General features: G+C 38.4%; 1 protein-coding gene across 1 annotated transcript in view; it reads right to left on the bottom strand.

Moving 5' to 3' along the window:
* The window catches only part of oca2 (oculocutaneous albinism II), a 43,203-nt gene that overhangs the window by 16,837 nt on the left and 11,978 nt on the right, over positions 1-14,388 (bottom strand). Inside the window, 8 exon segments of the mRNA XM_067597744.1 lie at positions 2,071-2,179; positions 2,354-2,411; positions 3,034-3,181; positions 5,166-5,298; positions 10,233-10,371; positions 11,515-11,639; positions 12,967-13,023; positions 13,946-14,011. Of these exon segments, the coding sequence (XP_067453845.1) occupies positions 2,071-2,179; positions 2,354-2,411; positions 3,034-3,181; positions 5,166-5,298; positions 10,233-10,371; positions 11,515-11,639; positions 12,967-13,023; positions 13,946-14,011 (835 nt within the window).

Genomic DNA, 14,388 nt, shown 5'->3' with positions numbered 1-14,388 from the left:
TGAAATGTAACCAAAGTCTGAATTGTAACATTAATCAGCTTGTATTCAAAGATCAATCAGTGAAAAAATGAGGAACTGTTAGTAGCATCTCTGAACTTGTAATGTATTTATTTTTACATTTAACTATGACTTTCACATACATTCCTGATCTCTGCATAGGGATCAATAAATTTTCATCCTAACCACAGTTGTAACTCACATAACTAAAGCCACAATAGATCAGACAATAATGAGACTGAAATTAAATCTTACCGTGTGAAGTTAATGAAATTTTAATGAGGCTCAATTCTTAAAACAGGTGTGAATGAACGGACTGGGCTCGTTGCAGTAGTCAGCCTTGACTGTGACCTGCATGCATTAGTGAGAACAGTGTTTGGACAGGTGCCTATCCCTCCGCGGGGACAGAAAACGCGCTGCTGTGGGGTCATTCCCATTTAATAAATGTCACAGAGAGCTAACCTGAGTAGCGCCTGTAATTAACTGAGCATGTTTGGTGACTGAGTGGCCTCTGCAGCGAGGGGAGAGATGACAGGGTGTGTATGAAGACAGCCATCTTCAGTTAGGGATAGCGTCAGCATTAATGAGATGCTGTTAAGGTCATCTTTCGAGCACACATCAGAGACATCACAGTCAGAAGCAACACACAGACAAGATATAACCCTCACCCTAAACAACATGTCCAGATTTGCTAACATGACCAATATATGCAAGCAACATAGATTTAGAGGCTTACTTTTGTTCAGGCAGAGCACAGAAGTCATGCTTACATCAGCTGATTAGTGACCTCCAATCATATAAAGCCATGTTTAGGTTACTTAAAAATACATTCATGAAAAACAGTTATAGTGGGATAGTTGTGACCTTTGATCCAAGAACTTCTCTTTATTTACAGTAGGCCTGCACAGAGTTATGTGCTGCTCCCTATATATGGAATATTCTGTGATATGTACGACTAAAACCTGCAATAACAGATTTTTTGGTAACCTGGTTGCAGCAGAAAGAAACTGTAAACACAACACTGTCATATACTCATCTTTTAAGTTGATATGGAGAACTTGTTAGCATACAGTTACTTTTTTGCACATCCAGCAGATATGGACTAACATTAGCATTCATTTGGAGTCGTGTTTGTGTCCACCTGGTGATTGTAAGTCCAATATTCACTCTACTGTTAGCTCCAACAACTCCTAAGGGAAATATCTACTATGCAGGTAGTGTAGAGTGGATTCTTAAAACTTTTTTGCTGAAAAATGCTGCCTGCTGCAGCAAAAAACGACCCAGATGAGAGCTGTGAGATTGAACTGAAATAGTAAAGTTAGGCACCTGAAACCCAAAACAATGAGCTGAAAGACACTATGAAGCTATGCAGAGCCGCCGGGAACTGCAGATTTGGGTAATAATTTTTTGTCACTACAAGCGCCATCTTTTATATTATACAAGTTGTACAAGTATATTATACTTTTGTTCCATTCTTATTATTTAAAATGTGATTATAGGAGCTTTAAGATAATGTAAATCATTGGTGTGTGAATTTGACAGTCTCATCTGGCTGCCAGTGTTAAGGGCTTTGTTAGGAGCTGGCACTGACTCTTTATAGCCTTATGAATTCACTGTATCATAGTTTTGTACAGCCTTTAGATTGTTTTTATGGTTGGAGATTTTATTTGACTCTTACTGGTCACAGCTCTGAGTAATCTATTTCTGATAATGGATTCTGTGATATTTGTCTGTATCTCAGTATTATTGCTGCCAATCTTTGCCGAGAAACTCTCCAAAAATAGACTTCAAAATAAGTTTTTAGGTCAAATACTGTATCAAAGTTCCTACAGAACAATATTCATCCACATATGTTCGAAACTGGAGTGCATGTATAGATGTAATGTGATGGGTCTAAATGCAGCTCAGTATCCATGTAATTTGTTGGTTGCATTTGCTAGCCAGCCCGTTATTTGGGCTCATTTCAAATGCAAGGACAGAGGAAGCAGTTTTTCATAATTACATGACAGAACCTATAACCGCCCCGTGGGGCTTGTAAAAAACAGTACAATAATGAGACAGTGCAGCGCTTACCGAGATCAAGATGAATGCTGGGAACAAAGGAGTTGAGAAAGAACATGAAGATCACCACGCCAAGGACGGATACACACTTTACCAAGAGAACCTTGTCAGTTATTCTGTGCTGTGGAGGAGAAAAATATATTCTTTCTGAATGGGAAAAAGGCAGATTTTATCGCACATCTGACAGTATTTGTTTTAAGAGAAGTTTCAAAGACTAGGCCAACTTCATTATTGAGATAACATCAATGCACCGCAGTCATAGAGGGTGAGGAATATGTCTGAGATGAAAGCCTACCTTCTTTTGCAGTTCCTGAATGTTTTGCTCCCAGTTTTTATCCTCTTGGGAAATTTGTCTGTCAGACACAGCAACATTTTAATCTCATATTAATTTCATTTCTCTCAATGTCTATAAGCAGAAAAAACATTTAATTATACAGTAGATTATAGACCAATCACTCTCTTAAAAGGTTTAAAATATTAGTAAAAGCATGGTTAATGATAAGGTGCTTTGCATTGTATATACAGTGTGTATGCTGTTTTTTATTTGTTGAATTTTATGTATATTAATTTAGTCTGGAATTTACACTGTTATTATATTGTATTTTTGGGCTTGTGCTATAATTGCTATGCTGATGCAACAAGGAGACAAATAAAGGAAACTATTCTCGGACTTCCTTGTGTTTTTTGCCTCAATTGTTTTCAACAAAAAAAGAAAGAATGTTTTGAACAATTAAACGATCTAAAATAATCTCAGCAACATGTGAGTTAATGAGCACACATACAGGGAGTACATTAGATGTCTCATAAAAGGTCATAATATGATTATGATGAACACACACAGTATGCACCAATAACAATGTGGATTCCTCTATAAAAATGAAAAACAGTACGGAGAATGTGTTTGCGTGAGAGGTGATAATAGTGTTTTTAGCAATAACATATAGTTGTTTCTGTTTTCTTTGTTTGACTTTTAACCTTTGGAAGGTTTTCATCAACTTGCGGAGCAGACTTTCCAGGTTGAGGACTTTTTGCATCAGGAGGCATTTCACAGCCGTCTCCTCTCGGCTGGCGGGGTTAATGCGCTGAGCTGTCTGCCTCCAGACCAGGATCTCATGTTTCAGTTCTAGAGGAACAGAACAAACAGATCAGGAGAGAAAAACACCTGTTTAATGCAAGTTAAACACAGGAACTACACTGCCATTTCAATGGTGGAGCTCAATAGCAGTAAGTAGCATGTTTACTGTGGGGCATTTGGTTTGTAATAGCTCCTACAGCAGAGGCTGACTGAGAGGATATTAAGATGTTTTCGGTCAATAGGCTGTGAGCCCCCATAGAGGGACTAATGCAGCCAGGCGATGGGCACATGGACCAGCTCAGGAACAGCCAGCGTTGAGGCAGAGATATGGCCTGAGGGAACTGGACACCTGTGTAGATATCAGTAGGTACCATCCTTTTTCAGGAAGGTTGCTAGGTGACCTTAATGGGATCTAACTGGATGTAAGCGAATCTGCACAATTACCAGTCGCGGCAGTGGCTTTGAGCTGATTTAGCTGCTTGCTCTCCTAGGTGGGCTAGGTTGGCAGGAGAAGCGGAAACTCCACAGGGTGGGATTTACAGATGGGCTATCAGGCCTGCATTGAACAGTCACCGCAGTGATCAGCAGTGACTTCCTTCAATCTGCCTGTGTCTCAGTGTGGCAACGCAGCTCCAAACAGTCGATTTCCCTCACTTCTTAAATGAGAGCGGTGTGGTGACGACTGGGGAGCTCAGTGGTCTCTGTTTTAATGATCCCCTCTAGAGGTTCTCTCAGAGGGGGGGCAGTGTGGTATTGTGGGTAAACGCCAATAAGAGGTGACTGCGGTTCTGGAAAAATTGCAAACAATTTTGCACAAATATCCCAGTTTTTTTAGTTTGGTCATTATCTACATCCCTGGGGTCTCATATGCAAAGATCTATAGTTGCACCAAATAGATTCTAGGATTGAGGACACAGTTACTGTCCAAACCAAACAAATCCTGTGGTTGTTAAATGACCTTATTCTACCTCTGGACAATACAGCAAGTCCTGGGGGATGGCCAAATAATCTTCTCCTCAGTTAATGGATAATTAAGGAGACATATAAAAGAACTACAGTGAGCCAGATTAGTGGAATAGTTTATTCAGCAGAACACTTTGAAAACAATACTCCAAGTGTGAGATTTGGACTGCAAAAACAATGAAACCAAGATGGAGGCCCTGTGCTACTCTCAGGCTGCTCTCTGGAAGAGTGAAGCCATTTTTCGTTGCCAAATAGTCAAAGCCAACAGCTGAATGTCAGAGGAAAGGGGTTTTTCTGAGATGAGCCATATGGCGTTTGGGACTCTGGGTGATTCACCAGACTCTCAAGAGAGCAGAGCTGGTGAAAGAGGCAAAAGGTGAAAGTGTCTCACCCCAGTACATGATGTTGAACTTAAGAGTCTAACAGCATGAGCAACAAGTTTATTGTACATACTTTAACTGAGCCAGTTTTTAAACATTTACTGTCACTAAAACTTGCCGTGACAATCCTTAAAGTAGTTGTTAACCTAGTTATAAATCTAAACCACTAACATTTTATCCATTACATCATGACCACAGACGGATCTTCCCTTTTATTAAGCAGCACATCATAATCCAGAAATGTTATATCTGAGATGTCAGGGTCATCTGATGAGGACAATATGACTTGAATACTGTGGAAATTACCTGAGACAGAGGAGGCAGCCTTCAATTCAGAGGGCATTATACACTACATGTGGGAGTTAGAGAGCTGAGGCCTTAATACCCAGTTAATTAAGTTTCTATGAGGTCACTGCATTGTCTGAGAAGGTGAAATGCTGTAGTGTCAGGGTGGTAGTAGTAAGTGCACAGATGTTATTGTGGGGTTAATACACTTCATAATAACTAAAAACCTTCATAATTGAGTGTAGATTATGCCGCATCCACAGCACTCGGACCCATGACAACATGATAACCCCCACGCCCAACAGCAACCTTCATTGCTTCAAAAAATCAGCATCTACATGGAAAATTATTTGGGGGAAAGATATTTTTTAGCAGAATTATTTTGAAAAAATCTCTTAACTCACCAACAATTTCAATGGACTCTTTGTTGTAGAGTTTTTTGTTCCAGTAGAGCATCCGTAGGAAGGGAAATGAGGTGAAAAGGACGAGGCATATTCCAAGGAACATGTAGCCGGTGAAACTGGCAAAATCAATCCCCTGTAAGATCAAGTAATAACATGTTAATAACAACAAAGTCTTTTAAAATACAAAATTCCCTTAATATATATAACATCGGTGACAAAGGACATGTATGCAGCGATGATGTGTATGTAAAGTGAGACAAGTCATGTGGTCGCCTGGGAAAGCATCTAGTTAGAATAAGCTGAACTGTTCAGAACAACTCTGAAAAAGAATGGATGCAGATGCATTTGACCTCTAATCAGTATGTTAAATCACTGTAATACAGTAATTCAAATAGGTTTAGATGTGAGAACAGTCTGAGGAAATGAAATCTGATTATTGTACACAACAGGCTGGTGATAATTTCATCCTTAAGGGTTTTTTTAGGTTCACCAAGCTCCCATTTGGCATGGGGCACATCTTACTTCCTGCATGAGTTAGAAATAGCAGCCCCTGGCTGGGGTTGTCCTCAAAATGGAGGGCAGATCCTTTACACCGAAGACTATTTGATCAGATACATAATTACAAATGTGTCCTTGTATGGCATCATCTACATAACATCCCATTTTAAATAAATACAGCCTTTAAAATGCACGTTATAATATGTGACTTTGGGCTGTGAGTGATTCATACAGTCATTATTCATCATACATGCACAGTATGAAGACTGAAACTACAGATATTCAGCAATAAAACTGGTTAATAGTGACCTCTACAGGATTTGCAATTTAAAGTTGCAACAGAAGTCCAAGATAAAGTAAGAAGAGGGTTGTACAATGAAACAAGCTGCTGGATAAACCAGCACATGGGAAAAATAAAGAAATCAAAAATTACACAGTTTAAATAAAAATACTCTCTCACATGACCTGAAATATCAGATATCAAGTGTCAAATCAAGTTTGATTGTGAGGAATAAAGCTCATGTCTTTGCTCTTGTTTCAAGTAACACCTCAGTAACCGATGTGGGAGCAACAACCCATAAAGTCTCCCTCCAGTCAAAAATGTGTTTTGCTCTTAGTTCACTTGGATATGTGAGCTTCACTGTACAGAACAGACACTAGAAGCTGTTTTCACATTCATCAGCTGTAAGCAGAACATTTCTCCATGCTCACTGAAACCCTGAGTTAAAGACGTGTATTATTTTATTTGTGACATCACAACTAGTTTTGGAGCCAATCAAGGTCCAGTAAGCAACTTACAGAAGTATGATGTGGAAAACTGAAACCTCCAGTGGACATTACACTGAGAATGAACTTTTTAGTGAAGTAGGAGACATCTTGTGTCCAACAGTCAAACCGTTGGGACATAAAATATTTCCATATTCATAGACTCTGGATTTTTCAGTGAGGGGGAAGAAGCAGATGTAATTTTAATCATTTTTAACAAGATAATTGAATCTTTCTGTTGAAAAACAAAACAGACAGAAATTACTATTCCAGACAGTATTTCTATGTCATAAAAAATTATGGAGGGGATCTTTAAAGCACCTCATCAGTTATGCAACAGATTTAATACAAGGGTTCCCTTCATGTCATGCAAACTAATTTCGTCACTATGATCCCTCATTGCCTCATTCATACACTACAACTCTGACTGCTTCTTTATTCATGCCTCCAAAAAGACCGGCTCTCAGTCTGCTGTGGCCCTCAGGGCAGCCTTGTGGGTCGAGCAGCTCACGCAAACCTGCTGTAAATGAAAACTCTCATCACTTCAACAAATCTCTGTGAAATCTCCAGTCACTGCTGTAAACCCCATGTTTAGTAGGAAGAGGCAAGACACCTGAGGGCTAAAGAATCTAAGTTTTATCTGTGTGTTTGCTGCTGTAATGAATCTCTGTTTGCTGCCATAAACTGTGACCCTGATGTGTTCATATTTCAGAGCCAATGTCAACAACTCTTCTGACTGGTTGGAGGAGATCCATTTGGCACAGAGAGTCACCAGAGTCACTCAATGAAATTATACCAAAAGGAGGCAGAGGTTTTATATGCGCCATGCCACTGTGCTCTGTAATAAATTAAATACAAGGACACTCGGCTGAGGGGCGGAATCACCTAAACACACACTTCACAGCTGTGCCATTCTTTCTATCTCCGAATTTCTCCCGAAATCCCCTTGACAAAAACAAGCAAGCATGCAAACAAACAAACAGGCAGTCAAACCATGCATGCAAACACAAGCTGTCCTTATCAGAGGCCAGACATGACTGAGTGAGTGCGCTGCTGTGTCCCCGCGGTTCTGTCACCTGGGAAACGCAGCCAAGACAAACTGGACAGAGGACCGTGGGAGTCTGATTTGGTAGAAGCTACTGTATACCGGAGGAGACCACATACTGCTGCACCCGCAAAGGCTAAAATGTCATGCACAGTGAACAGATGCCACATCAAGCGGCTAGGAAAATGTCATGTCTTCTAGTGATGTAGCATTATGCCCCCCTGAGTATAAGAAGAGTGAAGGTTATGAGAAGAACCTAGAAGTCATTGCCCTTTTCACACACCGACAGATTGCTCTGATTACCTCGCTAAAAGATTCTCACTGCTGTTTGCTGACATCACTTTCTGTCACAGTATGTAACTTGCCAAAACATCATGGGGTGATAGAAAGTAATAATGTAGGAGTGTATAGTGAAGTAACTTTCATTCTTTTAATTCATTGGGTAGATTTTTCTATTAATCTGCTTCTGCTTCTGTTTCTACCACATTTACAAGGAGACTATTGAAATGAAGAAATGTCAAATACAAACATTTTTTAAATCCTTCTTTTTTTTGAAAAGCAACAACTAAATTATATACATGGGATACATTATCAGACATACAGTACATTGTCACAAAGGTTTCAACCAAGTATGCTGTACATCATCCACCGATGGGTGTCCAGTTACATGGTTTGACACATTATTGCATCAGGAATGACACCGTCTCATCTACAAGCTTAAAAATGAATTCCAAAGAAAAGAGTCTGTAGTGTGCCTTAGCATGCCACTTATTGAAGACTAGAGCCACACTAACATAAGCTGCTGTTGAGGTGCAGGTGAGTATGTCACAGGAAAGGGATGCAGTAGGAAGGTGTTACTCCAGGCAGGCATCAGAAATGATTAAATGTGCTGGAGGACATCTGCTATGTTGCTTGTAATGAACCTCTCTGACTTTCTCCACAATTACATTTGACTATAAGAAGCTAAAACAACAGTATGTGACACTGGGCAGGTACCTTGAAACAGGAAGGAGTTAGAGTTTCTTCTTCTACTGTTTTGACATGTTTAATTCTCATGATTAATGACGGCAGCAGAAAAAATAGAAATTGGTTTCACTGCCATCATGTCTCCATTCATCAACTGTACATCAACATAAATAAGGTTCACGACTCATGATTGTATAAACACACAGAGAGATTGTGCTGAACAGAGATAACACATGTGCAACCCAGCAAACACAGATTATTAAATCTGTCCACTGTGCACACCCATAACGTGCAGGCAAACATCTGCATGTGCAAGTGTAAATGTGTACGCACTGTAAAGCTCATATCAGAGCTTTTGAGTTATATGAACACAAAGGCTTTCGATAAATGTTTGAGAAGATCCTGGTAAAAAAAAAAAGAAAAGCTTCCTGTTCACTGTGAAAAAATGTGAATGTTATCACTCATTAACCCAAGTTAATGTTTTGATGAACAAAACCTTCAGTAATTCATGAACCAGACAGAATATGACCAACACAACCTCCAGTGAGAGAAATCCAAGTACATGGTGAAGCACCAACTCAACTCATTTTTAACTTGAATTGAGGGATGGAGGAGCACTTACGCTGATGAGGGGGAAAAAATCAGTCCTTGAATTTATGGAATCTTTTTTCCAACCAACAGTAAAATCTGCAATATGCAACCAGCAGATGGATTCGAACAAAGTAAAATGTGGCAACAGTCTGAGATTTCTCCAGTGAAGCACCTGGCAAGATAAACACAGCCTGTTGTTTCACCCTGTCATATATTTCTTATTTCTTATAATATCATATAGGTTTGTTAAAGCTGAGGGATTTTTGACCACTAGAAAGAATCATGGCGTTGACAGTCTATAATCTAATCTCGTTCTCATGACTGACATGTTAGCAAACAACTGCGTAGTTCCAGCATTCACATAGCAACATGGATTTCCAACTGTAGTAATTATTTTGCAAACTGTCAAACGTAAATCGAGACCAGCAAACCTAGAAATGAACAGTTAAAGGCTACATGAAGCTGTAGAGTTACATTACAGGAAGTCATTTGATTCAATGTTAATATTCAGCTTTAAAGTGGTGCTTCAGTCCCAATCTGTCAGTTTTTTGGAATAACTGTCTGCCTCATTTCCCAATGTGCATTTATTACTGCCACTGCAGTGATGCTCCTTTCATAATTACCTTTCATAATCACCTTGTCATAACATGAGGTTTTCAAAACAGTAGCTGTACACATTATGGATTGAGCAGTAAGGTGAAACCATGCGGTCAAAGCTGTTCATCTATTCATTTTGATGTACCGTATATGCAGGGTCAAACTGGACTGGCATTGAGTGTTTCCAGTCAGTCTTGAAGGCAAGGGTAAAACGAATCAATACAAACACAATAACTCATGAGGAAAAGTCTTATTAATTCATCTTTTGATCATGGCAGTGACCTTAGTGACTGTCTGTTTCCGAATCTTCCAGCAACACTCAAATGTAATTAAGCATTTAGAGTTGCTACAAAGTCCAAGGAATTAATCTAACATTGCTGCCTCTAATGAAAAAGAACCATTGATTATCAACACAGAAGAGATTAATAAAAGAATAGAGGTGACAGCCGTGACTAAAATTTTCCCTTCATCTTATTATTCCCTCACACATAAGTCATGAAGAGCATTATGTTTGCTTTACTGGGCGCCTGGTTCATGTGTCAGATTACACAGAGTCGATCTGTTATATTAGTGCAAGTTAGGCAGAGAGCTGTGAAAGTGCCTACTTCTTTGCGCAGGTCCTGATTTGATACTATAATCACATTGGGTGGATCTCCGACAGCTGTGGCAGCCCCTCCAATGTTGGTGAAGATTACTTCTGCAATCAGGACATGTCTGGGGTCTAGATTAAGCACCTCACACAACCTGCAAAATCAGATAGACAGAAAAGCCCTTTAGCCCCGATTAGATTGCAGCGGGTGGGAGAAATAAACATAGGAATAAAAAAGGATATTTGAACATAAAAAAGCACTGGTCCTTTAACATTGAGGTCGTGCAGGATATCAACCCTGCTGTCTGCTAACAAATTAGGGCACAATTTTGCCCAGATCTGTGCTGTGTGCATTGGGTGTCTAATTTAAGTCAAATATCTTCTGACCTTCTGCAAGCAAGAGTGATTCTGAGAACTTAATAATGATTCACTGTACAGACTCAGTTCAGGGGCAGAAAATAGAGATGCTAACAAAGAGGGAGAGACAGAGGTGGGTGGCACACACGCAGTTGATTTGTAACACTACAGTAAATTGTAGCTTCTCTGTAGTAGATCTGTTTTTAGGGATGTAATGTGTGTTTTTAGGGATGTAATGTGTATTTCTCCGCTTTTTTCAGAGAGGAGGTGTCGATCTCTAGATTGATGCAACTATTTTTTTTTGAAAATCATATGCAGTTACATTATATCAATGGCTTGTTTGATACAAGAACTTTGAGGAAAAATTTAAGTAAACTTGTCATGTTAAAAGATGATCATTTCTCCTTCAAACTATTTAAATTAACTGTATCTGATGATAAATCCCTCTAATTATGTTAATGATTAGAATTTTAAAATTCCAAGATATTTACTCTATAAGAGATAAACTACAAGCTTTCAGCAGGGAGAATAAATATTCAAATAAGTACAGGAATTTTTCTGTAAATTCTATAGAAGCAAAACAATGATATAACATTAGCTTGATTACTGAAAATGTAATTGTTTTAAACTATAATACTACACAGCAACTCTATTTCTGAATATAATTATTTTTCCTGAAGACATATCTAAGATTTAAAGGCTGAGCCAGACCTTGAATATTGATTTTCTGATTATTATAATATTACATAGCAACAGGATGTCCAGTTATAAATGCAAAACTATAATTGTAGCTGGTCACAACAAAAGTGGTGGAAGAAACTTAACATTGTTTCTGTGACACATTTAACTGTGGGGTCCAGAGACATGCAGCTTGGTGAACTGGAGCTTCTGAAGTGGCTACAGTAGGTAATGGATGGATGGATATTTTTAAATGGCTGTACCTTATGGTGACAGGGGTGAAAAGCATCATAGTGGTCACATTGTCCAGAAAAGCAGAGAGAATAGCTGCAATGAGACAGAGGATGATGATCATCGGCCACACTCTTCCTCTGGATAGTTGGTAAGCCTGCAGAGAGAAGTAGAGTAATACCATGATGAGTTGATGTTAATGGCAACTAGGAAATTGATATCTTGATTCACCTCAAGCTCGAATGCAGGAAGGATTTAAAATCTGAGGAATCGTTGAGTGGTGTTGCTGAGGACGTCTGTCTGACACGTCTGAGATGTGTTTCAAGCTTTCAAAGCTGAGTAAAATATTATAAATGAATACTTGAAAGTAATTTAGATTTAAACCAAGAGAATTATTTCATAGGGAATACAGCCACTGAGTAGGATGGCCATTAATGATGTGGTATATGTCATCTTTTATGAGCCAGTGCTTTTTGTGGAAGAAAAAAACAAAATAAATCCAGAACCCAGCTGGTGATTTTAAATCCTGCTTCTGACCCAAAACACTCTTCAGGTTTTCAATGTGACTATTTTTACTCAGCCAAACAAGTCATTTACTTCCCTACACATTTAATCCTACTGTATACCTAAAAAAATATGTTTAGCTACTGTATCATGAGTTCAAAAAATGTAACTGTACATAAAATTACATGACAAACAAATGAACATAAAATAATTAGTATTGTAGTGCTAGAGGTAGTTGGACTCTATTCAAGATAGAATTACACACAGATTCACTCACAAACACTATCTTCCTAAAGCCTGAAATCTTTAATGCTAATACCAGTGTTAAGCCCAGGGGAGTGGCTCAGCATGGCCACCCTTTGTATGTCATGGCACAGTGTGTCAGAGCTGCTAAGCTGTTCTTTGAGAAGGTATTTCAATTTGGAGTGGCTGCCCTTGTGCAACTCACACTTAAAATTCATGAGCCTGTATGACGCCTCTGTTCTCCAGGTCTGAGTGCCACTGTACCTGAAGGACAAAGGTAAAGAGTATCTCTACATAGAACATTCAGGATTATACCTGAGCTGTTTTTATGATGGTAGGAAACCTTGACCTTGTATAGGGAAGATGACGGTCTTATCTTCTACTGTAGAGTAATAGACTCATTTGCCTTTATCATTTGTAGAGTAGATGTATATCTATGGTTAAATGAACTTTACTGTTCTGCAAGAACATACAGTACATCTATAAGTAAGAAATAAAGTATTTTATCAAAAGTAATGTCAGCTTGTATTGAGTACACCTGCACTAAAAAACATGTTTTCTTCTTCTCATAATAAGAAATACTGAACAAATTGAGCTTGTTTCTGAACTTTCGCACAAAACAAAACAAATGTCACTCTTGTCAGTCAATTATAGTGCTGTAGTTTTTTAATATGGCTATTTTTTGGCCATATTAGTGCTGGAACCCATCATTATTATTATTATTCAGCCAAACTCACCTTCACAGCACAATAATCAAAGAAGCCAGTTTCTGAAAAAATGGCCACCAGTACCATCTGTAAGAAACAGGACACATTTGTTGAAAAAAAAATCCATTATGCAACTGTACATATATACTCTATGTCACACTTATATTTCAAAAACAGTCACCACGAAAACAAGATTGTGCTATAAGAGACGGTGATCAGTACGATATTTTCAATGTGCCCAACTTTCAAGATTCTAGGATATTCTTTTCACTGATACTTTATTATCATACTCATAACAATATAATAGCTAAATTAATGTATGTGCAAAAAACTGTTTGAAACCATCTCCAAACTTCATTAATCATTGCAAAAAGCAATATGACACAGAAATGTATATCATATATAAACAGTTCAATATCATTGCTTTGTATATATTATAATATGATGCTTACATGTATATTGATGCAATGTATATTAGGATGTATTGCCTTTAGGTTTTGAATATTTTCAGAAGCTCCCTTTGCTGTGAGTTAGACAGAGTTAGACGACATTTTCAGTGGCAGCTGTTGAAAGTGGAAGTTGTCCAAAGGAATATACCATCTGTGGTCATGCATCAATCTTTTAGAATTACCTGAATAATGAGAGCTGAATATTTTGTTATAAATGTGATCTACTGTAAAGTTCAAATTTGCCTGGAAAAAAACGGTTTAAATAAAATTAGAGATTTTGTTATAAGCTTGTCCGGTCTGATTTTAGGCTTCATAGCAGCTTTGCAGACTTACTTTTCAATTTTATACTGAACTGGACATGTTTGTTTCCATGGGGACAACATTTTACCTCCACAGAAACAGATGCTGCCAGTAGTTGGGAACATTTAAAAATTTCCAGGAATACTAAATGAAGACCTAATTATTGAGTTGAGTTGTTAGTACAGACAAACTAGACTGTCTTAAATGAGATGTGCTGAGCAAAGCAACATAGGAGAACATCTTAGACTTAAGAGTCGCACCATGCCAAACAGAAGAGCCAGTGTCTCATAGTCGATCCACTCAACCACAGTAACCAGACTGGGTCTCTATGGGAAAAACAAACAAAATAATTAGATTTGACAGGGGTTTATTAACAATCGGATCTGTGAAGAACAGAGTTGATTACACATTAATGCCTTCCACCAGCAACAGTACAGAGGATAGTTGAGATCTGGAAAACTTTTATTTTCAGTACAGTACTAAACTTTCAGCAGCTAACAGTGGTTCTGCTCCACTATAGTGAGCCAACATGCACAGACCAGCTACATGGACCTTCAAACTCGAACATCTAAAAGGCAGCCAAATTACACCTGTGCTTTTCCTGCAAAAGTGGGGACTTAACAAACATTTTGATACATAGTTTCTAAGTTGTTGTATTTTAGCGGAATGACTATTTGCGTAAATACTAAAAAAATCTGCAGTT

Source organism: Thunnus thynnus, chromosome 8, assembly GCF_963924715.1.
Source record: "Thunnus thynnus chromosome 8, fThuThy2.1, whole genome shotgun sequence".
Classification (NCBI taxonomy): Eukaryota; Metazoa; Chordata; class Actinopteri; order Scombriformes; family Scombridae; genus Thunnus; species Thunnus thynnus.
This window is presented reverse-complemented; position numbering and strand designations above follow the sequence as displayed.